The following is a 25,952-nucleotide window of genomic DNA, read 5'->3' on the forward strand; positions in this document are numbered from 1 at the left end:
AGACTAACCTGCAAAGACCAAATTGGTTCAGCCTCAGGCTTTTTGACTGTCTGTATTTTGCCCTAGGGTTGAAGCAGTGTTCTACCAACTATACATAGAATTGGTCAGCTTCCCATGAAGCTGCAAAAAACATAACAAAGGAATATCCCAGGAGCCACTACTCAGCTCCAGCAAACAACTTTCTTTTAAAAATTCTCATTGTGCTATTTTTTCCTCTCCAGACATGGTTTTCTCTCTATATGTTTTGAATTGTCTCTACAAATTCACATGTGCAAATAGGGATTCATATTCAAAACCAGCCTTTGAAATTAACCACATAATTGTGCATACAAAATTTGAATAATCAAATTGTGTAAGCAAGAGTCTCTTTAATTTCACTTAAAAAATTGTGATCACAGTTTTGGAGGCTTCCTTGAAATCTCAGCCTCTCTCATAATAAAAGAACAAACAATATCTGGAGAGAAAATTCTCTTCTTATACATCCTACAAGAACATCTGATAACAAGCGATACACAATATGACACGGTTGGGATAGGTGGCCTTACAGTGAGCAAGACAGGCTAGTAGGGTACAAAGCAGAATACTAGCCAAACATGTTAATACTGCTCTTTGGTTTTCCACACATTCAACTTGCTTATAGGGTTTCTCCATCACTGTGTTTATTACTGGAGATATTAGTTCACGTTTAGTCATGCAAGTCAAATTAATAGATGCTGCAAACACTGGATATCTGTCAGGTGTTAGTAGAATGCAAAATGCAGACATAATTGTGCCACCCATATTAGTATCATAAAACATAGTATTAGACAATAGGATCATTGTGTTTCTTGTCATTTAAATTTTAGCTTTTCCAGTTAAAAATAGTCCAGATTCAACAATGAAGTCTTTTCTCATAAGATACAATTCCGTCATGTTTTCCTGAGTAATATGTAGTATGGCTTACAATGGTCCTGAATTGTCCGGGACAGGCCCACCACTGACCAAGTGGTCCCGTGGTGTGGGAGCGCTGCTCTTTGGGCTCCCACACCGCGAGACTGTTCCTGCGGCACCTCTGATTGGCACCCCACTTCTACACGATGTATGTAGAGCAGGGAGCAGAATGCCGATCAGAGGAGTAAGAAAGGAAGAGAAAAGAAATAAGGAGAGGAAAGAAGACAGACATGGAAGGGAGGGGGTGAAGAAAAACAAGGTGGGGAAGAGGAGAGAGAAACAACAACAATCAATTAATTCACTTAACTAAATGTACCTAATACAACTGCAAAGACATTTTAAAAACTTTCCCCACAGGCCCAGCTTTGCAATGATTGTTACACACTTCAAGTTGCAAAGGCTGATAAGGGGTTTCGGCTTCTAATTTCCCACTGCTGGAGTTAGCTAGAGGCTATAGTGTCCGCTTAGTCCCATGTCATGACTCATCTTAAATCCTGTAGTTTAAAATATGTAGAGGGTTTCTACTGTCCTCAGCATTATTTACAGAATCATTAATTTTCTATTACAAAACTAAAGGAATAAAGAAAGACACATATGCTAAGAGAGCTCTCACTTCCTTTCCTAAGGGAACACCTTAGGGCTAGGGACAGAAGTTGCACATAAACCAGTTCAAGTAATCAGAAACTGGTTTAAACCTGTAACAGAACAGAAGCTTTGTGCACATAAACCAGTTTCAAAATGGCTGAAACTGGTTTAAGATAAACCTGGTTGAATGCAGTATCAGACTTAAGTGATTCCAGTCAAACCAGTTCATGAAACTTCTGTTCCAGACCCCTTCCTGGTTTAAGTTAAATCACAGTCCCCCAGCACGCTTTCTAGCCCTGGGCTGGGCTGTGCTATCTGCTGTAGCAGAGAAGGGTTGGTGGGGGAGGCAAACCCTGGCTGGGGTCTGTGGCCAGGGAGTACAGAGCTGCCCTGCCCTACTTACTGTTGGTTGCAACTGTGGACTACAAATCCCAGAGGCACCTAGAAGCAGGAAGAGGAAGTGATGAGCAACCCTGCAGGGTCCTGCTGTTGTGATTCTTGACTGCAAATCCCAGAGACCTCGGGGGCAGCAGGAAGAAGAACTGAACATACAGCCTGTGCTGGCTACATGCCAGAGAGCTGTGCTCTAGCACCCCCCAGCTTCTGGCCTGAGCCACTGTGGGCACGTGGCTGCATTGCTTGAATCAAAAGTAAATGTCTGCCCAACTGTTTCTCAGTTTAATCTCTGCAGTTTAGACGAACCTGAAAAGATTGAATTTCTTCAGCCTCAGGCTTTTTGACTGTCTGTACTTAGCCTAGATACTCACAAGTCATTGCTTTTCCCTATATGCATAGAAATCCTACTTCTACATAATCCCTCTTGCTTAGAGTTCCAGTATTTTGCAGTCTTTCGGTATCTTACTTATTTGAAAAGCTAGTGTAGCACAGGAGGCTTTCCCTGTGCCTTTCTGAGCTTTGATATGTGGTAGGCAAAGACCAGAGTAACAGCAACAATGGAGCTCAAAATCACTGCTCACTAGGGACATTTTAGGTACCACACCAACCCCCTCTGCACAGCCTTTTTCCTATGGTGCACAGGAGCAAGACCTGCTAAGCCCCTCACTACTGACATAGGGAGAATGATCATAGAATAATCCTGCTTTCCCAGTTCCTTGCCTGAACAAAGAGCCTGGTACTGGCATCTCCCTTCAGAGACAGAGGCATCATCTGTGGTTCCCTTCTTTTGTCTGCAGAAATGAGGAAGGATGAAGATCTCTGTATGATGGGGTGAGGGAGGCAGATGAGGCACCTGAAGGCTGGAACCCTTCTGCCCCACCAATGACACCATGGAAAATAATTGTGCCAGCCAGCCTGACTCACTCTTGCTGAAGCAGTTTCTGAGGTTGGAGGAGAGCTGCTACGCATCAGCACCATTTAAACCAACAGGTCTTAAGATCACACTTTGATAATTCCTTGGCATTGACCAATAGCCAATGCATCAATTTCATCCCAGTTCATTAAAGCCTTAGTGTGCTTGATGATAATTCCAACACAAGCAGAGCTTTGGCTAGATTGTATTTATGGGTATCCACTTCATTCTTGGTGAGAAATCTACTATATCTCCTATTCCTAATAGAAGCTACTCTGGGGCTCTTTCTACCAATTGTATGAGCAGTAACAGATCAGATTTTTGACTCAGCAACAGAGCAAGAATACTTGACCTCTCTGCTCACTTCATTTGTAGCAACCATTGTTATACTAATGCACTGAAACCTGATTTCAGTGTCAACACTGACAGCCCCTGATGTTTGTCCACCAAATGTTTTGGAATCCAGGTATATGGGCCTACATCTTAGCTTTAGTGCATAAATATCAGCCCTGCTGCCAGGAGCACAGTCTTCATTACTGGCTTCAAAGAAGCAGGCAAATAAACATGCTCCAGAAACCTTGACCATCTACCTCTGACATCTTTGGCCGTCAAGCCTGTACACTGTGACAACCACTTTTAAGACTGGATAACATCTGCTGAGGTTTCAGGCATGAATATTATGCTAAATTATGATCAGTAGCTTTGGAGAAGTCATAATTACCAGGGATCCTGGTTTTCTCTGATAAAAAAAAAATCCCCAATTTTTGGATAAGCCCCTCCTGCCCCACTCCCTCCAGAGTCCAGTGGAGGGAGTTTATTTCACTGCTTGCCCCAAATACAGAGTGAGCAGCAGTAGCTAGGGTGGGCAGACCCAACTGCAGTGCCTTGGAGGCAGAGGAGGGAATAACTCTGCTCTCTGCCTGCCACCTCAGGGGCCCTGCTGGCTGGCATCTGGCCCCACACCTGCCCAGCTGTTGGAGAGGTGATGGGGGGTGACTGTGATGGAGGCAGCAGCCCCTGTCATGGTTACCCACAGCGCAAGCCCCTTCCTGCTGGGAGGGTGGGGAAAGGCTGCACTGCAGGGCGTGGAAAGCTGCTACGGACCACAGTGCTGGGAGGGGGGTCTGGAGGGCTCTGCTCCCTCTCCCCCGGTCCCCATGCTGTCTGCCACAGCTCTGCCTGCCCTGTAGCAAGGCTCCCCTGCTGGGAAGGGGCTTGTGCCCCCCAACACTATGACAGGGGCTGCTGCCTTCATCAATAGCCCTGCCTCCTTGTGTTGCAGTGACCAGGTGGGGAGGTGGCCAGATGCTGGCCAGTAGGGCCCCTTGGGGGTTGGGGGCAGGGATGGGGGTTATTCCCCCGCCTCCAGCATCCAGTAGAGGGGGCTTATTCCACTGCTTGCACCAAGCAGGGAGCGAGTGGCGGTGGCAGTTGGGGTGGGCAGACCCAGCCGAGGCTCCCTGGGGGTTGTGGGGGTAGAGGGGGAATGATCCCCCTCCCTGCTCCCTTTGCCTAAGGGGCTACACTGGCTCACAGCTGCAGCAATGAAGGTGGAGTGCCCAGCAGCCCCAACTCGAGTCCTTGCTGGTGCGACAGGGAGGGGGGATCTAAACCCAGTTCAGCCCTGACTGGTCATGCCCCGCCAGCACAGCTTCCCTACAGCCGAGGGTGCGCTCTAGCACCCCCACCCAGCCCCTGGCCTGAGCAACTGCAGGCATGTGCCCACTGTTTCTCAGTCCACAAGGAATGTCTGTCCTGTTACAAAATGGTTCAACCTAGGCAGGTTCGACTGACCTGCAAAGGTTGAATCATGTCATGCGTCATGTGTTCTGTACCTGAATAATACATGCATAATGCTGACTTAGGTCTGTCCTTCCACAATAATTAAAACTTTACATTTGTAACAATCTCAAAATGCACAGTAGGTATTGTTATATGCTTTTTACATGGCTAAGATTTTATATGACTACAAAAGAAAGTGAAGATGACAGCTGGGAAAGAAGGGAAAAATAATGAGGGCCCCACATTTTATTTTTAAGAAACACACTAACCTTCAGACTCCATGTCCCTGTTCCAAAAATTCTAAGTGACAGAAAAGCAGGGTCAAATGCTCAAGCTGAAGAGACTCAAGATGGGTGCCTTTATCTTTATTTAGTTATTTAAATATATTACCTGATTTTTGAGATAATGAAGGCAATTTTTAAGTTCCTACTTTTTTATTATGGATTTTGAAGTGGATTAATGAGTTCCTCATGTATGGTAGGTAAATAATAATGATCCTCTGACATCTTGATCCATGAAAGCATCCTTCTTAATGCAGGTTGCTTAAGTATGTTTAACTTTATATATGCCAGGAAATGGTCACTTGAAATGCTGAATAGGGACAGACTCAGGTATAAGTTAAGTGCTTTCCAAACTCAGGGCCTAAGATAGGAATGTGATGCTTTTAAGGGAATCTGTTAGATCCACCATCCTACTCCTTAAAACAGTAACAACAACAAAAACATCTGAATACTATACTACACATGCAGGAAAACTGAGATAAAAATATAGGCCGGGATTCTTGACTCTGTCTTGTGCTCAAAATGCAGAGGACAAAAAGACAGACCAATAAGAAATTAGATTAATTAATCACTTATAATTTCCAACAATATTATACATAACCTACCGTATTTTTCGGACCATAAGACGCACTTTTTCCCCCCCAAAAGTAGGGGGAAAATGAGGGTGCGTCTTATGGTCTGAAGGTGTGTGTTCTGGGGAGACGGGGGCAGAGCTTGCCCGCGGAGGCGGCGGAGCCCGAGTGGGACATCCGCCGCTTGTTTACACCGGAAGCCGGCGCCCGTGCCGGTGGCCGGGAGCCGGCAATAAAAATGGCTGGCCACCGGCACACATAGTCTCTCCTGCCATAAAAACTGGGTGCGTCTTATGGTCAGGTGCGTCTTATGGTCCGAAAAATACGGTAATTCAATGGATAGGTTTGATGTATTTGCAGTTAATGGAGATATTCTGCATAATTTATAAGCTCTTTATGGTTCTTTATTTGGATCCTCCTGATATTTGCAAAAGCAGCAATTGAACTTGCTCTATTTTATATTTGCTTGCAAGAATTACAGTAAAAACATAAAACTATGAAGGCAATTTTTTACAGTTAGGGTGGCCAAAATCTGGAACCAACTTCCCAGGGAAGTGGTCCTCGCCCCTACCTTGGCCAAATTCAAGAGGAGGTTGGATGATCACCTGTCTGGGGTCTTGTGAACCCAGCATTTATTCCTGCCTGTGGCAGGGGGTCAGGCTAGATTATCTGTTCAGGGCCCTCCTGACTCTAGCTACTATGAAACTATGTCCCAATGATTTTGTTGGTAGTTTGTAGCAATAAAGCAATTTAAGATCTCTTAAATGGATACTTCATTGCTGTCCATTAATTATATTCCTGTTACTATTTAAGAGGAAGTTTAGGGAATTGATCAAATATGTAAGTGGTATAACTATACACTTAGGACTGTGTTTTTGGGAATGTTACAGGGCTACATAATATATAATTTAAAACATGGTTGTTCAACTGGAGGCCTGTGATTGGGTAGCTTAGGGTGAGACAGGGTGCCTGGCCAGGTAGTGCAGGAAGCTGGTGGGGAGACACCTGAGTGCACAGCCCTACTATTGAGGCTCACAGGGTGTGTGTGTTGCTTAGAAGTTGGACAAAAAAAAAGTTGTTTTTTAAAAAAAAGCCTCTGTGTAATCCAATTCAAGCAAACAAATGCTGTTGAATTCATGACCTTATGTAGTGAAGGTGATGCTTTTTTTTATCTTTATATCAAGAGACGAATATGTTTCATAAATCAGAATGTGACATTAAAACCATGTTCTGGATAATTTCTGCACCACCCCGTAAGGGAAAGGAATAGAAGAAGTGAAAAGAAGATGTAAGAAGGGAGTCTGTGTCAAAATTCAAGATCACAGACTTGATTCTCCAGTGTCAAAAATACCTGCGATGCTGCAGATTAGCAGAGTGGTTCATGGGCCCACGTAAGCTGGGTCAGGGTTCAAACTACACTCTGATTTGTGAGGGGGTCTGCAGCAGTGGTAGCCAGAATTTGGAAGGAGCTGCCACCACCACCTGAGCTGCTCAGAAAGGCACGGGTGGGCTGGAGGCTCTCATCCCTTATGGAAGGCTCTTGTCTCTTATGGGGGCCTCAACCCCCCCAGGCTCCCCCATATTTCAAACCCTGTGCTATGTGTGGTTTGTGGCACTCCAAATGGCTTTGAGACACCAAAAATCACATGTGTGCGCTCATGGGGACGTATTCAGGCAGTTCACTGTCCATTTCAGCATCCACTCTCTGCCACTGTGACACAGGATACTGGGCAAGATAGACCTATGGTCTGACCCACTGATGTTCTTATGTTAAATCAAACTGTCCACTGCCAAAAAACAAGCCATTTTAGCATCTCTAGTACTTGCAAATATATAGAAGTATAGTGGCGAAGTGTGAGGAAAAGGAAGATGTGGGGGAACATTTTATTTCTGCTTCTGTTTTATTTATCATAATAAAAATGAAGAAAAATAGGTTTTAGATATAGAGTATAGAAAATTATATTAATAAAAGGTTACAGTTGCAATATCAAAGACTTAAAATTTAAGAAATCCGAAAATTAAGGTTGCCCCTGAAATCTTAATTTCATCTCTTCATGTATATACATTTTAACACAAAATTTGATTACATGATCATATGATTTTTTTTCCCCAAAGGGCCCTGGCCACATTCATTAATTCAGTATTTCTTTTTACCTGCCAGACCCAAGTTGTGGTCTCAGTCCTTACTTAATTCTGTCCAAAACCTGTACTGAATATAAAGATATTAATTTCCTCCTCATAATCCCTTTGAGATTAAATATCATTAAACCCATTTTGCATCAGGGAAACGGAGGCACAAAGAGATAAAAAACTCAAATTCCCAAAAGTGTCTATTGGTTTTGGGTGTCCAGCTAAAACCTGATTTTTGTACTAGTATCAAGCACTCTTGTGTTCAAACCACAGCTCAAATCATCTTTAGTTGCAGTTATGAGCATTCGATACTTCTGCAAATCTAACCTTACATATCTCACATTAGGCACCAAAAAAAAAGAACTGAGTTCTTTTAAACAAAAAACTCTTTTAACTTTCCAAGCATCATGTAAGAACTTTATGGCAGAAACATGTGGAATACCATTTTCCAAAGCAACACTCAATTCTATCCTTCGCTGAGACATCATTTCCTGCCATTCCTGCCTCATTCATTAGATATCTTCCAATTTCTGCAACAAATGGAGCAGAGACTGTATAAAAAGAAAGCAACTCTCAAACCTTTTAAATTCAAGGCACCCCTGAGAAAATTCCAGCTTTTAGTTTTCACTTATTATTTGACTATGAAAAATACCATATTTACTCAAATATAAGATGATTTTTCCCTACCCCAGTTAGCATGGAGGCAAAACTCTCATCCTACATTCACAGACAAGGAAACCTCATTAAATACATTGTTTATCATTAAATGGCTGCCAAAAGCAGAATGTGCTCAGTAATGGAAATCAGCTATGAAGCTGATTAAATGCAGCCAACACTAAGCATGACTGTAAAACTCATGGCCTGTATTGGGCAACATGAACGGGTTTTTTTACACAAATTTTATTAAAAACACACATCACCCTGTTCTTACAAAACTTCACATTAAGCATCTTTGTTTTACCAAAATTTCATATTACAAAAACAACTACATGTATTAAACCCTTAAACAGCATTCATCAACTTTCCACAAAAGAACCCCTTATAATACTCTTGTTCTTCATCCAGAAACCTATGAAAAAGGATTACTTCAGTAACCGCATGAAACTCTCTGCCCCTTCCATCAGTCCTGTCTTGTTGGTTTAGTGAAACAAGTGGGTTCAGTCCTTTTTCCTCCACTTCTCTGCCTCTTCTTTTCTGATCTCTTCCCTGCCCCAATCAATGTGGTATTTCAGTTCATGCAGTCCCAGCTTCAGACACTCTTTTCCAGTGAAACCCAACCCCTTAAAAAAATGGGTATTTCTTACTTTCCATAAACTAGCTTTAAAACATGCTAATAAAGTCCTTAATAACTTTTCCCCTTTGGTATGAGTCCATATAGTACCATATCCTGTCCTAACAACAGGATTTTTTTGGTGACACTCAGAAAGTGGTGGATCTCACCTCACTTTCATGAACTCAGAGAGACAAGGGTATGACAATAAGGGGGGGATGATGGGGCTGCAGGAGAGTGGGACAAATTCAAGACAAACCTCCCATCATTTGATTCTACACCTGGAAAATTATTTAAAAATTACAAATTTTCCATATATAGAATCTAATTATGGGGGGGGGGGGTGTCATCATCTTATAGTCAGGTTTGCCTTATATTTGAGTAAATATGGTAACAGAGCATTATTTTTCTATTGCCAAGAACTCAACAGGTCAGGAAGATTTTACTATGTTTTTCTGTTATAATTCACAAGACAAACCCAGAGATTTCAGTTTGCACACCTCCCAGTGCTAACACTGCGTAGCACCCTATAGCACTCCTGAAAGGAGCAAGGCACTCCAGGGTGCCACAGCACCCTGGTTGAGAATCACTAATCTGAACCTTCCTCCCCAGCTCCTGATCTATTCTCCATCTCCTCCAACCCAGCGCCTCAACAGCTGTTTCTGCTCCTTCCTCTCTAGGCTCCCTCCAACCTGCTCTTCTGGAACCTGTTTTATTCCCTCTGCTTCTTCCCATCATATGGTTCCTGCAAAACTCTGCTCATTGTGTCTATTCAATTTCATCCCTCTGTGTTTGAAAATGACTGTTTCTTCCTTCTCCAACACAAAGACTGGCTGTCAGCAAGAGGAACATTAAGAGCTCCGAAAGGGACAGTCTCACAAGTCTCAGTTCCTCTGCTTGGCATCATAGTAGCTCTTTTCTGTCCCTGCAAGCTGAACCACAGCACACTGAATAAGGGAGGAATCTCTGGGGACTTCAGCTGCCAGATTATAACAAGACTCTCCTGAGGATGCACAAACAGAGATTTTCTGTAGTTTACAATTAAGCCACATTCAACACTAAACAAAAAAGCAAACAATCCTAGCACCAGACTGACAATACCTTCTCCAGGAAATTTTAACTTTCATCCAAAACAAGAGGTGCTAGTTTCTCAGTAACAGAACCCGAAGAGTTTTTAACATGGCAAAATAATGTTTGTCCTCTTTCCCCATCTTGGTCTCAGATAAAGTTGATTGTTTTAGCTGAATCTTTCCAAAATATTTCAGCCTAAAGCTGACAATGGCATGGCATGAACAGGTAACGCTTGGTGAAGAATCTTATCACAGCAAGTGCTGTTGGGTCAACTTTTACTATAAGCAGTGATACCAGTTCTCTTTCATACATATACATGGACATGCATAATAACTAAAAGAGCACATATCAATCATTTAAAGGTAGAGGGAAATGTACAAATGGTCACAAACTATGTATAAGATATAGGGTTGGTGCTGCACTGATTGCACGGCTGGAGTGGGAGTATCTTCAGACAACATGTTTTTTAGAAAGTATTATTACCTAAAGCAAAAAAAATAGGAAACTAGAAAAGGAGCTATGAAATAGCATGGCAGCTGGTTTACTCATTACAGAGCTGATCCTGCATGTCTTTGTGCACATCAGGTTTTCAAGGGCTGAAATCATCATTCTGCTGAAGCTGATCAGAATTTTGCGAGAGACTTCAATAGGTGCTGGTGTTCACCCCATGAATGCAGAATTTTAGCAGAAGCTTTTGAGCTTTCTAGGAAACCCATCCGTCCTGGGCTTGGCACTCTTTTTAAGGATAATGAAACCTTTCTCCCCTGGCATTTTAACAGCAAAGTTTTAAAAATTGAGAATTTGACAATATTAGTCAAGGCCATTTAAATAGAGTATACCCACCCATGTGTTCTACCATAATTCAGACTTGATCTAAAATACCTCTTTCATTCAAGCCCTAGGACACTCTTGTTGCCAGAATTCTGTGGTTGTGCAATAAGAACAAACATCCTCTAGAGATCAAGATGAATCAACTTGCAAGCCATGCCCTAATTTGATTTGATTTTACAGTTTTGTAGGTCCAAATACACATATGGTGGCAGGAACAAGCTCCTCCCTGAAAGTACCTGAGGTACTTCATATCAAACAGCAAGAGTGACTCCATATGATTCCAAAGTGTACTTAGAAAAATAAAGACAATTGACAGCTATACATTCAACAACAACACACTTTGTGTGTGTGTATGTACACACACACATACACACACACACACACCTCATGAGGTAGTGGGACATAAGTAAAATTTCAAAATACTGTCTTATAAAGTGTAAATATTATGTTGTGTTAATATCTGTAAAGGAATATTTTTGGTTCAATAAAAGGAGATTTAAAAAATTTACTCTTTACTTGGTAGTGAATGTATTTGCATGACATACCTTTCCTCTGCTGAAACTTCTTTCAGTTGCTGGTGGGGCTTTGTTCCCTCCATTTCTCGGATGCTTACAGCATAGATCTTAGTAGTATAATCAATAGCTTTTTCTCTCGCAACATCGCTGTCATAACCTTAAATAAAGTTAAAGATAAAATGAGCAATTTGTTTGCTACAGCTGGACAGGTGCCCAGTACCCTGACTTTTCCAAGTAGAAAACTAAGAAATAAAGATATGCAACAAAATACGCAAACCGTGGCCCTGATCCTACAAAGATTTACACAGGTTTAACTTTAAGCATGTGAGGAGTCTGATGCAATCAAGGTCAAATGCTTACGGTTAAGCATGCATGAGAGTCATTGTAGGATCAGAGGTAAACTAAACATGTTTTTCATGTAACCCTTTTACCTCCATCCTCTTCTGCATCTGTATCTGACTCCTCACTGTCAACCAGTTTACTCTCCTGGATACCCACAAACTCTCTGGTCCAGATCATCAGAGCAGTATCAGCACCACCTACAGTCAGCAGCACAGAGTCGTTATGTAACCATCGAACATTGGTTACTTGGGCACTATGACCCACATACTTCTTGAACTTTGCATGTTGACCCTGTAACACGAAGAATTCCTGTTACCAATTTTTCATATTTCCCCACAGTATTTTTTTCTCAGTTCCTTTTCCAGCACAACTTCCAACTAGAGGAATAAATACTATTTGTTACCTTCACTGGATATGAAAAAAGCTTCACAAAACCAAAATCATCTCCTGTAGCTAACAAGGTTCCATCTTTGGTAAGGCTGGCTGCATTTACGACAGTGACATCGCTGTGTCTGGGCCAAATTCCTTCACATGTAGGACCAAGAACACATGTCCAAGTATCCCACTCAATCTTCTCTATCTGAAAACAAAAATTCCCAAAACAAAGGGGTTTTAACTGTTGTCCAGTACACAGTAGGTGTATCTACACCTGTGCTTTAATGTGGCATTGACTAATTAGCTCCACAGTAAAGCATCATAATCTATACGTGCACTGGTATTAGGGCGCAGTTAATTAACTCCATTGTAGGATAGTACTGTCAAGGACAGTACTATCCTATAGCTCAAATGCACATGTGGATGGTGACAGGGGCTGGCTAGGGCATGAGAGTGCTAAAGTGTGGGGGCTGCCTGCTGCTTAGCTCCACACTTTAGCATCCTTGTGCCCTAGACAGCCCCTTTATTGCCTGTCACTGCCACCCAGAACCCAGGACTGACTCCCCAGTCTCCCTGCCACCCGGGGGCTGCTCCACCCCGGCTCAAAGTGTTGCAGTCCTGGGTGCACATATAGAATTGTTTATTGCATTGCCTTAACAGCACATGCAGATGTACCCTGTATCCCCCAAAGTAGCTTCCTAAGTTGCACTTGAAAATACAGGGACACTGATAACATACAAAACTGGTGACTGTTCTATTAAAAGGATGGTGTAAAATTACTTGTTTTAAATGCTGAGTTATTTGTTTGCATTTTTCATTCTACATGAACAAATGGATGCACCTACAGACATTGAAGGTAATGAAAAATTTGGTACTTTTTTTTCCTTTTTGTATTCATGCAATTTCATTCTAAGATTTTTTTCTTTTTTAGCAAATTTGCACTTTTTACTTTTATTTCAATGGAAGAAGTAGTAGCACAATGGCAATTATTTCTGAAAATCTTGCTCACTGTCTTAACCATACTAGATCAGGTCTGAAATAATTCTGTTTTAAAAATACTAATATGCATCCCAAACTAAACGGCATTGTAGCTGCTATGAAAGGACCTATATAGAGTGATAAAAAGTTCTTGTCACAGCCACTGAAACAATCAACATTTGAAGATGAAAAAATAAAGCATCGGAATGCATAAAGTACTGATTTTTAGCTGTAAAACAGCAACTTTTAGGCCAGGTCTACATGAGATGCTGACTACTGCGCAATGTCATATGGCAGGAAGCATGATGCGATGCTACTGCACAGTAGTTTTGGGCTACTGTGCTGTCAGCGTCATGGAAGAGACGTTCGGCGATGCTGTGGTACAGGAACTCGGGTTATCAACATAACTATAAACAAGTACAGTGCAGTAACTATAAACAAGTACTAAAATGACTGCGCAGTAATGACTGCACAGTCAGCATGTCGTGTACATGCAGCTTCAAAGTGCGAAACCTTGAAGTTAGTTTGAAGTGAAATATTTAAGAATGCAGATTGCATGATCTTACCTCTGCAGTTCTTATAATATGTCTTTTGCCCCTTGGTGCTTCAAAAAATAGTTGTTCTTTGGCGCCAGAATTGACTTGCAATAATTTTCCTGTAAATGAAGTAAGAGAATATTGTGTATATTATACATTATTATGAATTTTCTGAATATTTTTTTAAAGAAGGAATTTTATGACAAACTGTAATGTACCATCTACACAGCTGTTTGTGACTAGATGATAAGAACTAGCTATGAATAGGGACCTACTGAAATCACAATTTTATGGAGATCATGAAATCTGGCATTACCCCTGAAATTGGGCAATGATCGCAAAATCTGCACCAACCCCCACAAAAAACTTACTGAAAATAAAATGTTGGCTCCCCACAGAGAGCCAGCAGTCCTCATAGTGCTGCAGCCCAGCCATGCAGCCTGCTGGGGCGGGGTGGGGGGGAGGTAGGCACAAAGGGGAGCCCAAGATGGTTGCCACCCCTACCCCCAGATCGGCTGAGAGGACTGCCTGTTGTGTGGCTCCACCCCTCCACCAACTGGTGGTGAGGGGTAGGGCCATATGACGGACAGCTCTCACAACCAAATCAGCAGCCAGGGATGGGGGCCACCAGGGCCCATTGGCCAGAGGTGTGTGTGTGGGGGGGGGCCACCACAGTCAGTCCATGAAAATGGTGGCTGGCCCTGCAATCTCTCCACAAAATCAGCCAGCCACCTCCTCAAGTTAGGTAGACCCCAGCTATGAACATTTACAGGAAGAAAATCTTGACTGGAAAAATGGTGGACAATGAACCAGATGAAATTCAGCAAGGACAACTGCTAAGTCCTGCACTTGGGACAGAATAATTGCATGCACAAATGCAGGCTGGGGAATGATTGGCTAGGCGGTGGTACTGCAGAGAAGCACCAGGGGGTTACAGTACACTGTTAGTTGAATATAAGTCAACAGTGTACTCCTGTTACAAAAAAGGGCCAACAGGATACTAGGTTGTATTAACAGGAGTATTACTTGAAAATCAAGGGAAGCGATTCTTCTGCTCTATTTAGCACTGGTGAGGCTTCACCTGGAGTATTGCAGCCAGTTTTGGGTCCCATCCCTCAAGAAGAATATGGACAGATTGGAAAGAGTGCAGCAGAGAGCAACAAACATGATTAAAGAGAAAAGAAGACTCAGCGGGGATTGCCTGAAGGGCAATTTTACAGAGGCTGGAGCTGGACTTTTCTGTGGCTGTAGGGACAGGACTAGCTACAGCAAAGGACTCAAGACGCAGAAGAGGAATTGAGGTTGGAGATTAGGAGGAATTTTCTGACTATGAAAGTAGTCAAACATTGCCTAGGTTGCCTAGAAAAACTGTGGAATCTCCATCCGTGGAAATATTCAAGATCAGGTTGGATAGACATTATGCAGGGATAGTTTAGTCAGGGATGATCCTTGCTTGAACTGGATCAGATAACCTTGTGAAGTCCCTTCTGGCCCTGCTTTCATATGATCCTGTTTGGAAGTTAGTCAGAGAGAGCAGGGTGTGGGTCCAGATACGCCTAGTCCCGAGTGGTCCTCAGAAATGCTAAGTAGTTTTACTGGATCAAGTCCTAAATGTGGGATTTCAAGTATCACGCAACCACCTTGCAAAAATTTCAGGCTCCTACAATAAATATTTTTTGATGATGTGTAATATTTTATTAGTGTTTTCATCTGCATGGTAAATGAAAGCAGTGCCTGGACATGTCAATTAGATCTAAAATTTAACAGATTGTGTAGCTGGGCTGGTAATTTTCATGACAGGTTTTGCAAGATTCCATAATAAGTGACATAAAGGTTGAAAATGTTACTTTCACCTATGCAAACCCTGCCCTAGTAGCATGAAGTATAAATGTATACCTATGTCCTTGAATAGGAACATTAGAAGTGTGACCCAAATTATATGCTAAGAGTCAGGCAGATGAGGTTGAAATTGACTGTACATTAGTAAGCCTTCGGGTATGAAAGGAAGAAGCAGAAAATGCCTTACATTTGCGCTTAATTAAAGCAGACAGAAAGACTGAGATATTTCTGAAATAAAACTCCTGCTGAAAAACAAAGTCCTATCAACCATCTGATTCTAAAACTTTCCGGGTGATTGTGAATTACTGATGTCCAGGGGGTGAAAGGTTTCTTCAGCCCTTCCAACAAGGGAAGAGAAACCACCTAATGTGCTAGTTCTGAATCAGCATCTTCCTGCATCTCAGTTTGCTTAAGGCACACCTGACTGCTAGCAGGCCTAGAAACCTACAACCCTTCCTCTGCCTCCTGTGCTACAGCTGTAAGGCTTGTGGGCAAAAAAGGTCTCACTCCAAGGTGCAAAATGAGATACTCTCATGAGCTGGAGGTGCGCTGCTCAGATATCCTTCCTCATAAATGTTCAGAAGCAGCACTCTGCTTTAGAAGTTTCAATCCAAAACTGAAGGCAGTGCCTGGAAATGTCAACGATTTAAAATTAAGCTACTTAAAAAAATATATTTGGGGATTTGTTCCAAAAGGAGTTTTCCAAAATCTGGTTTGAGAAGGGAAGCAGCTGCCCCCTAAGGAAGCAGAGGCTGGGTTGTTGTCACTTGGTGTCATTCCTTTGAAGTCAATGGAGTTATGTTGATTTTCACCAAATGAATAATATAGTAACTATGAATAATATAGTTCCAAGAACTATATTAATGTCCGATGGTGATGGCAGGACACAAACAGCAGAGAATGCTAAATGAGGAAATACCTTTTAAGGCCATAAGGGCATTATCATGGTCATCTAGTCTGACTTCCTGCATAACACTCATTTTACCTATTAATTCTTTCTGTGTTTATTCTTCTTCTTCTGCTTTCAGTGTCTGATTATTCTATTTTAGGGGTCCTTACATTGTTACCTAAGTAACTACATGATTAATGCTTAAAAATTAAATTGTATATAAATTCTTCGCTTTGCTGCCTATGCCATCCTATTGACATTGTTCTAAAGTCAGAATGGGATGTAAGAAAAAAATTCCATGTCTTCTCTAGTAGGAAAAAAGGACTCTGGACATACAAAATGCTAATACCTCTATAAGTCTCCTTTACACAGGTGTAAAAACATGCTTATTTGACATGTACTTTTACTGCAATCTTAGGGATTTTAATTCACATATTTGTAAATTGTAATCTCAATTTACTATTTACCTCTTGAGTCCCAGTCAATGTGTGTGATATAGCTAGAAGCACCGCGGCAGATGCCAACTCTTTTGCTGGTAAGCACATTATAAATATCTACAAAATTATCATGGGAAGCCACTGCCAGGTATTTTCCTGAATCTGTAAAACAGACATTTAGTTTGGCAAAGGAATCCATAAATATGCATCAATATTCTTGCTATTGTTGTCATCCTACAGTATCACCCACAGGACTCAACTAAGACCTCGGCTCTGTACAACCACACTGAAATGAAATATACTTAAAACCCTTAGCCTAGAACATATGTGAACCAAACATACCCTCTTAACATTGCATTTTAAGTCTACCACTGAAAACTTATTTTATCTTTTAACTGCACCTCGTGAAAATTTGATATCAGAGATCATTTCTTTTCTGTGATGAAAAGAGACCATATCTTCAACAGTATCAGCATTCACCACCAGAAAACTCCCATCGTTCAGCCCTACAGCCAAGGCTTTCCCATCAGGAGAAAAGGCACAGCACCTTCCACCTGGAAAAGGCCAAAAGGAGTATCTTATTGCTTATAACTTTGCTAGGGAAAACAGCAATAATCTTGCTTACAGGGGGTAGTAGGTATATTGGGGCTTAATCATTAATATCTGTAAAGTACGATGAGAGCAACAGAAGGAGGGTGGAGTAGTGGTACTTTTTCTACAACAGTCAAAAGAGAGTTACCTTTTTTGAGTTTCCTCACAGCCAGCATGCGGTGCTGGGAGGAAAGCTCCCAGATTCTTAGTGTTTTATCGTCACTCACTGTTGCACATATAGGCAAAAGAGGGTGAGCTGCCAACCCCCAGACTTCCCCCTCCATGTGTCCCTAGAGAAAACCAGAGACATTATAGACAAATAACACTGTTCGACCTCTGTGGTTCTTTCCTCTACCAGACAAGGTTCTTTGGGTAAATGTGATATCTTTTAATGGACCAACTAATAAACGATACGACATTTACCCAAATAACCTTGTCTGCCTATGTATGGCTATAACCAACATTTCCTCTGCAAGGACATTGTCTAGTGCTTTATTAACTTTCCTTTAAAAGTTTCATGTAAGAGGACTTTCACTTTCCTGGAGTGATTCCACTTTCAAAGAGAATGTTTGTGTCTACATGATGAAGTTTTACAGGTCAGGCATGTTGGCTAGGACTGAAAAGCCATGACCTTCAGTGACAGTTCTGCTGGCAAAACCCCTCAGTGTGCATACAACTTTGCTGGCAAAATACACCTTTTGCAAGCACAGCTGTTGTTACTTTCAGGAGATGGTATAGCTCTGACAATAAAAAAAAAAATCCCATCTTCTAACTGACAGAGCAGCATCTGCATATTGAGTTCTTTTAATATTTTCTCACAGATTAGTTTTATGACCTTTAGTCATTTTTGTTGCTCTCTCTGGATGTCCTGCAATTTATGTACAACTTGCCAGCACTCCAGGACAAAGGTCAGTTCATATATTAATAATCCAGTTTTGCAATCTGCAACTCGTAGACAAGGGAAAATTTCATTAAAACAACAAGATCATCTAGAGTCTTGTAGGGTCATCTTGATTGCATTTTACATACTTTCCATTTGTTTTTGAGCTGATCTATGTATCATAATAATGTAATCTACATGACAAATCATGAGACTTCTTCCATGTAACTTTATTATCCTGGATGCAGGTAGCCCATATCTTTTCTTTACCGCCAGAACTCTCTGCATCAATCAGATTATTTTCATGTAATTTCAGTATCATTTGACATTAATACTGGTATTCCTTTGAGTAAAAATACATGAAATGAGGTTCCTTTGCAATTTTCTGGTTAAAATATAAGTCCAGGATAAACCTCTCATCTCCTATCCCCTTATGGACATAACACAAGTTACTGAAAGCTGAAAGGTTACTTAATATTTGACTGTCATATAATGTTTGGTTAGAACATTAGAAAATAAATTAGCCAAATGAAGGCAAAAGTCTCAGATGTGTCTGTGATTCAAGTAGATACAATGTATCTAAAACAAAAGAAAAAATATCAGTTAACAGTAATAGACCCGTACAAATAATAAACCCCACACCTGAATTAAAAAACAAACATGTAAAAGAAAAATTAAAACAACATTCCATATAGAAGGGGTAATAGCTAGTAAAGTTAACTACAACAAAGCAACATCAGAGACCTTACAGGACATGTACCTGAGAAATTTTTAAGCAATACTTGTAGAAATCCAAGTTTTATAAAAGTTAGAGAGAGAGCAGGCTCTTTCTAGTGCTCAACAAATATTTAATAGCACATTGCTGCAATCAGCTGTTATAGTTCTAATACTTAATATTGTTCACAAAATTAAAAAATAGAGAATTTACTAGGATGTGAATACGTTAATATAATATAAATCAGGACTGTCCAACTGATGGCCAATGGATGGATGGATAACATACGGCCTGCAGGCCCCTGCAGCTGCCTTTTCCACTGCCATGAACTGGGGGAGGATCTGGGGTGCTGTTGGCACAGCCCATGCAACAGGGGACAGAGAGTCATGTGCCACCAGTGTTTCCTGGGTGGCGAGGGGGCTGCATGTCACCAGTGCTGCATAGTGGCCGGGAGAAGGCCATGTGCCATTGGTGCCACCTGGCAGGGGTGTGGACATGTGCTGCTGGTGCTTCCTGTGCAGCAGGGGCCGTATGCCACCAGCACAGCCTACATGGTGGGAAGGGGTCCTAAGGGAGCCACACCTGGATTGTGTGGTTCACACAGCCCCTGGCAGCACCAAAATTGGACAGATCTGTAGTTCAGTTCAGTTTACTGAACTACAATTGTCAAAATAAAAATGAAGAAATTATTTTGTATCATCCTTGCTTTTTAGCTTTTAGCTTGCTTTACTGGGTCCCAATCAATCTTCTAATAGAAAGATTGGGACTCAGCATCAGTGGGCTGATTTTCAAAATTTAGTAATTCACAATGGATCTTTACTTTATAATGAGTTAGTATGGTCCTATTGTATATCAATCCCTGTCTGAGTCGGGAGAAGGATGGATGGGGAGTGACTGGCCACAAAGATGAAGGGAGGGGAAAAAATGCAACAGCGGAAACCATACAGTTTTGTGCATTTAGATGAGGTATACTTTGATGAAGAAGACTAGTATTGTACCTGAACAAGCAGAGTCATGGGACCACTTTTATCAATTTCAAGTATCTCTCCATTTTTAGTTCCTACTAGTATATGCCCATGTCCTAAGGTAATGGCACGAATGGAGGGGTTGTCTTCCAGTAGTAAACCTGAAGAATAAAAATAGATGCATTTGAACTTCTGGTTTGAAAATTCAAAAGAAAAACCTTAATTATTATTTTATCTTACAGTGTCCATTATCAAAATCTGTTTAATGTACTTATAATATGCAAGACATACCATATTTACTTAAATATAAGACGACCTTGATTATAAGATGACCCTCCCAATAATTAGATTCCATATATGGAAAATTTATACATTTGATAGAATTTTCCAGTTATAGAATCTAATAATTGGAGGTTTGCTGTGAATGTATCCCACTCCCACTGTTACAGCAGGAAAAATAAATCTGGGTGGTCAGATAACCCCCTTGCCCTCTGTCCACTGCAATTTTTCTCCTCCAGCCCTCCCCCACCTCCCCTTTTTCCTTACTGTCAGACTGTCTCTCTGAACCCATGGAAGTGAGAGGGAAATTTGAAAACACCGACTTAGAAATAAACATACCTGTAGTAACGTATCAAAGACAATAAAAAGTCCTTTTTCAGATATGTGGGGAGGCAGAGGGAAAGCAAGGGTAACATTGGACCCTGCTAAACCAAATGGGACAACTGACAACCGGCATCCAGGGAAAAGCCAACCTGCTTAATGCATATTTTGCATCAGTTTCTCACCAGCCCCAAGGGACCGCCCTGCTCAATACAGTACAGGACAGCCAGGGTGAGGGAGAATTGTTACTCTACATCCATGTAGACCATGTAAAGGAACACTTTGAGAGGCTGGACACCTTCAGGTCAGCTGGCCCAGACAGTTTACACCCCAGGGTACTTAAGGAGCTGGCAGGCATCATAACTCTGCCACTGGCATGGATCTTCCAGAACTCATGGCGCTCAGGTGAAATGCCCGAGGATTGGAAGCAGACCAACGTGGTGCCTATCTTTAAGAAAAGGAGGAAAGTAGATCTGGGGAACTACAGGCCTATCAGCCTGACCTCTATACCATCCCTGACAAACTGGCTGATGGCAACATCCTGAGGGTTAGCCAGTATGGGTTTGTTGCGAGTAGGTCTTGCCTGACCAGTCTCATCTTCTATGACCAGGTGACATATCACCTGGACAAGGGAGAAGAGATTGACATCATATATCTTGACTTTAAAAAAGCCTTTGATCTGGTGTCCCATCATATCCTCATGGAAAAATTGGTCAACTGCAGCCTCGGCTACATCATAGTCTGATAGCTGGGGAATTGGCTCTGAGGTCGGACCCAGAGAGTAGTAATAGACAGAAGTAAATCATCGTGGTGCACCATGACCAGTGAGGGCCCTCAAGGCTCCACCCTTGGGCCTATACTTTCTAACATCTTTATTAATGAAGTAGACATTGGTATCAGAAATAGACTGGCCAAGTTTGCCGATGATACCAAACTTTGGGATAAAGTGCCCACACCTGAGGATAGGTTGGTGATCCAGGCTAATGTTGATAGGCTCAGAAAATGGGTGGATGAAAACCTGATGGTGTTCAACGCTGACAAATGCAAGGTACTCCACTTTGGGAAAAACCTCCCCGCAGCATGCTTATAGGCTCAGCAGTGCTATCCTTGATAGAACCACGGCTGAAAAGGACTTGGGGGGTCATGACTGATCACATGATGAATATGAGCGACCAATGCGATGTTGCAGCTGGTAAAGTGAGCAAAACTCTGGCTTGCATCCATAGATGCTTCTCAAGCAAATCCCAGGATGTCTCCTGCTGTACTCAGCCTTGGTGAGGCTGCAGCTGGAGCACTGCATCCAATTCTGGGCTCCATAATTTAAAAAGGATGTGGAGAAGCTTGAGAGAGTCCAGAGGACAGGGCAGGAGACCAGGCCCTATGATGAGAGGCTGAGAGCCATGGGATTCTTCAGCCTGGAAAAGCGCAGGCTCAGGGGGGACCTGGCGGCTACCTCTAAGTATATAAGGGGTGTATATCAGGATCTGGGGAAAAACCTGTTCACCAGAGTGCCCCAAAGAATGACAAGGCCAAATGGTCACAAACTCCTCCAAGACCATTTCAGGCTGGACATAAGGAAAAACTTCTTTACTGTCCGAGCCCCCCAGGCCTGGAATAGACTGCCTCCAGAGGTGGTGCAAGCACCTACTCTGGACTCTTTTAAGAAACATTTGGACATTTATCTTGCTGAGATCCTTTGACTCTAGCTGACTTCCTGCCCCTGGGGCAGTGGGCTGGACTCAATGATCTTCTGAGGTCCCTTTCAGCCCTAATGTCTATGAAATCTATACAACTTGCATATAGTGAAGTTACTACAGGTACCCATAGACAATCCATCCAGAATTGATGCAGTTTACCTCTCTTGAAACTGCTGCAAGTTTCAGTGCAGATACTCCATAAACACTTTTTTTAGCACCACTTCTGTACCTATTTGTATATAGTTCAAACAATTTTATTTTTTACAAATATATATATTTCTATATACATAAATAAATAGGTCTACACCTCTACTGTTCTGTCTTGTGACTGGTCTGGTTCACTTGACAGTCCATAATATATATACAGTTCACCATCACCATTCCTGTTACAATACTGAAACTGTACACCCATTGCCCGTCACCTCCTTTACCCATCATAATCATGCAGAAGAAAAAAAAACTGCCTTGGTGCCCCTTCCACTTCTACCCCCATTCCCTCCAACCCCTCTGCTTCTTTGCACTACCATAGGTCTTGTTCAGATGGGCTGCAGTGTCCTATCCTTGTGGTAAGTTCCCAGCAGCATGTTTACCGCATGTAGGCCATGCGCTTTATAGTTCTGCTCTGCATTGGCTACATGAAATCAACTTCATAGTTGGTTTCCACTGCTGAACACATGTATGCAATTATAAGACGAGGGCCTTTCTTTCCCATGCCAACTGGGGGGAAAAAAACCTCATCTTGTATTCAGGTAAACATGGTATTTTGTAAATCCAGGGGTAATTGGGTAAAACCAAGTGCTTTAGAATGAGTGAATTAAAATACACTGTAACAATCAAAGCAAGAAAAGTAAAATTCTTGAGAGATGCAACCTTACTACTCCAGGTTCAATACTGTAAAGGGGCCCCTGACCCCGTTACTGAAAAGTGGCATGGCTCCTTTGAAGTTTACGCACAGGAAACTAGCAAGGTCTTTGTAGTTTACGCACAGGAAACTAGCAGAGCAGGGTTTAAGAAACAGCCCTATGGACAGGTCATCTAACAGAAGATATCTTTTCGTTACTGCCAGAACTCTCTGCATAAGACCAGAAGAGGGGCTGAGACTTGAACTAGATAAGCTCAGAGCCTGCATGTGCTGAAGGCTAGCCCTGAGAGCCACAAGGAATAGAGCCGTGAGGAATGGAGCCCTTGGCAGCAGGGCCCCTGGAAGACCCAGGAATTAGGGTAAGCTGCTGTGCAGGCCCAGGAACAAGGGAATATTATCTGGGGTGGAGAGGGAATGCATCTAATCAGGCAAGTGGCTTCTGTTTAAGTTAGAACTCTTGTTTAAGTTCCAAGACCAAGGGAAATAGGAGGGTCCAGGAGAGCAGGGCTGAGATAGGGCTGGGGCCCAGAAACTAGGTGTAAAACAGTGGGTCTTGGCTAGGGGACCAGCCAGAGTAGAGCAATGGAAGCCAGAAAGGCAGAAACCCTAACAAGGGAAGAAAGGCCTGAGGTGACCTGGAGACTTAGGGACAAATGTCATCCTTGGCTGGTGATTTAAATGACCTACAAGGCAAGGGGCATGGTGTAGGGATGGATTGGAGCCACACAATAAGTGTTTAAGGTATGCAAGGTCAAGAGAGTCAACCACAGAAGGAGAGCTATCACCATGGACTGGCCAATCTCTGGCAACAGCCTTCCTTTCATAAAGTTTCCATCAAGACATGGCAGGAGAGAAGACAGGGTAAGACCCAGAGAGGCAAGGCACAGAGATGGCCTAGTAGGGATAATGGGGTCTGCAGGGGGCATCACAGCACCCTTCAGGCACCTAGACTGTTAGAAAAATATACATACAACAAGAAAAACAATTATATTTAATTGGTCAACAGGATGTTTTATTAAGGTTTTGACACATATTTATCCCATTTCACTAACCTTCATGCATATATCTTAGTATATATTGAAAAAATGATACCTTTAGAGCCAGGAGATAATGCTGCTCTTTTAATAGCATATGTCTTCAGACATCTCTCAAACATATCATCCCAGAGTGCCACAATTCCATCTTTTCCACCTGTTACAAAACCCTGTACAAAACAATTTGAGGAATATGTTTAGAAACTAATATTTAACATTAAAAAGCTAATTCAGAGGAAGAGATGCCTCCATAGTAAACTATTCATGGTAAAAGTTTTTGTGTGTGTGTTTATCACACAGTCTTACTCAGAGTGTGTGGTCTTCAGGACCACTGTATACCTCAGGGGAGAGAGTGTAGACAAGTAATTCTCAACCAGGTGTCCCATTAGATTATTTTGAGACTGTTCTGGGTTGCCACACAAGTTTAGCGTGGAAGAGAGAAAGAAAGTTGTTTAGAATAGATAGTTCCCACATCAAAAAGGAAAACAGATTGGAAAACAGAAATTATAACATGTTAGGGCCAGCAGGCACTGCTGAAGGATCCATCTAAAACTTTGTTTAATAAACAGATGTTTATAGACAGTAGCTTCCTGCAACTGCAATTCTTAGGATCAAACTGTTTAGAACTCAGGAAAGCATATATATAGAATCACAGAATCAGTGAGTCAGAAGGGACCTAGACAGATCATCGAGTCCGACCCCCTGCCATGGGCAGGAAGGAGCACCGGAGGTGGGAGGGGTCATAAGACCCCAGCCAGGTACCTATCCAGTCTTCTCTTGACGATTTCCAGGGAAGGTATCAACTTCAGCTTCTATGAACATATCTGGGGTCATAATTTAGCATCTAATAATCTTTTAAGAAGGCACAGCTTATGAAATATCCACTATGATACAGGTTGCCACATTTCTTGTAAGAATTTAATAAAGACATTACAAGAAAAAAGTACTTCTGACAAGGGGCAAATTATCCTGAAAACAAGAAAATCCCTCTTGTTGGAACTCTTGCTTGCCGTCGTGATAGTGATATTTTAATGAATAATGGATCTAGTTATATTATGGGAGCCCATGCTCCATGAACACCTTCATGATAAAAATAGTTTTGGGGGACTTGCAGAGATCTCCAAGTACCAAATTTACTCAAATCCAAGATAACGTTTTTCCTCCAGTTAGCATGGGGGGAAAAAGCCTCATTTTGGATTCAAGTACCTGCCCCATAGTAGGTGGAGACTCAGCTTCAGCTTTGGCCCAGGGCTGGAATAGCTTGTTTAGTGGGGGAGAGGGATTGCAGCCACGGGCAGCATAGGGGAGACCATGTAGCGGGAACCTGCAGCCTTTCTTCCCATTGCCTGCCCCCTGACTCCGTTCCCTTTCCTACAGCTTTGCCCTACCCCTCTTACTTTCTGCTCTGGTCCCTCCAGTCACAACCCAGCCTGGTGAGGAGCTGCAGCTGCTTCTGGTGCCCTGGAGGAGCACAGCTGCAATGGAAGCTAAACAGGGGGTGGACAGAGAGTAGGTGGGGAAGGCATAAGGGACGAGGTGGCAAGGAGTATAAGGGGAAGAACATAGGCATGAAGCAGCAGGCTGTAAGGGAACAATGGGTGGGTGGGGTGGGCTGCAGGGTGGAGCAGGGGCTGGGGAGGCAGGAAGTGGGGGCAGGCAAAGGCACAGGTACAAGGGGCAGGGATGGGGGCAGGCACAGACCTAGAGGGGCAGGTGACAAGGGGATGTGTGGCAGGGGGCACATAGTGGGGGGCAGGCATGATGGGGACAGGCACAGAGAAATAAGGTGTCTGGTCCCTTGCTCCCTGTCACTGCTTTCTCAGCCACAGCAGTTTGTGTGGGGTCAATTTAAGACAGGCTTCTACTAATTAGAGTCTATACATGGAAAATTATAGCAAACTAGCAGATTGGCAATCAAGAATGATGGGGGGGGGGG

At 42.5% G+C, this 25,952-nt stretch overlaps 1 protein-coding gene across 3 annotated transcripts in view; it reads right to left on the reverse strand.

Annotated features, from left to right (window-relative positions):
• EML6 (echinoderm microtubule associated protein like 6) overlaps positions 1-25,952 on the reverse strand; it is a 325,505-nt gene that overhangs the window by 52,400 nt on the left and 247,153 nt on the right. For all 3 annotated transcript variants that reach the window (XM_019549288.1, XM_019549286.1, XM_019549287.1), the window contains exons 19-27: positions 24,075-24,186; positions 19,857-19,984; positions 17,412-17,553; positions 17,074-17,226; positions 16,703-16,834; positions 13,538-13,626; positions 12,022-12,198; positions 11,708-11,909; positions 11,307-11,433 (exon numbers count right to left, since the gene is read on the reverse strand). In XM_019549288.1, coding sequence (XP_019404833.1) covers positions 11,307-11,433; positions 11,708-11,909; positions 12,022-12,198; positions 13,538-13,626; positions 16,703-16,834; positions 17,074-17,226; positions 17,412-17,553; positions 19,857-19,984; positions 24,075-24,186 — 1,262 coding nt within the window. The remainder of the gene's footprint in view (positions 1-11,306; positions 11,434-11,707; positions 11,910-12,021; positions 12,199-13,537; positions 13,627-16,702; positions 16,835-17,073; positions 17,227-17,411; positions 17,554-19,856; positions 19,985-24,074; positions 24,187-25,952) is intronic.

Source organism: Crocodylus porosus, unplaced genomic scaffold (assembly GCF_001723895.1).
Source record: "Crocodylus porosus isolate Cpor-Errol unplaced genomic scaffold, CroPor_comp1, whole genome shotgun sequence".
Taxonomy (NCBI): domain Eukaryota; kingdom Metazoa; phylum Chordata; order Crocodylia; family Crocodylidae; genus Crocodylus; species Crocodylus porosus.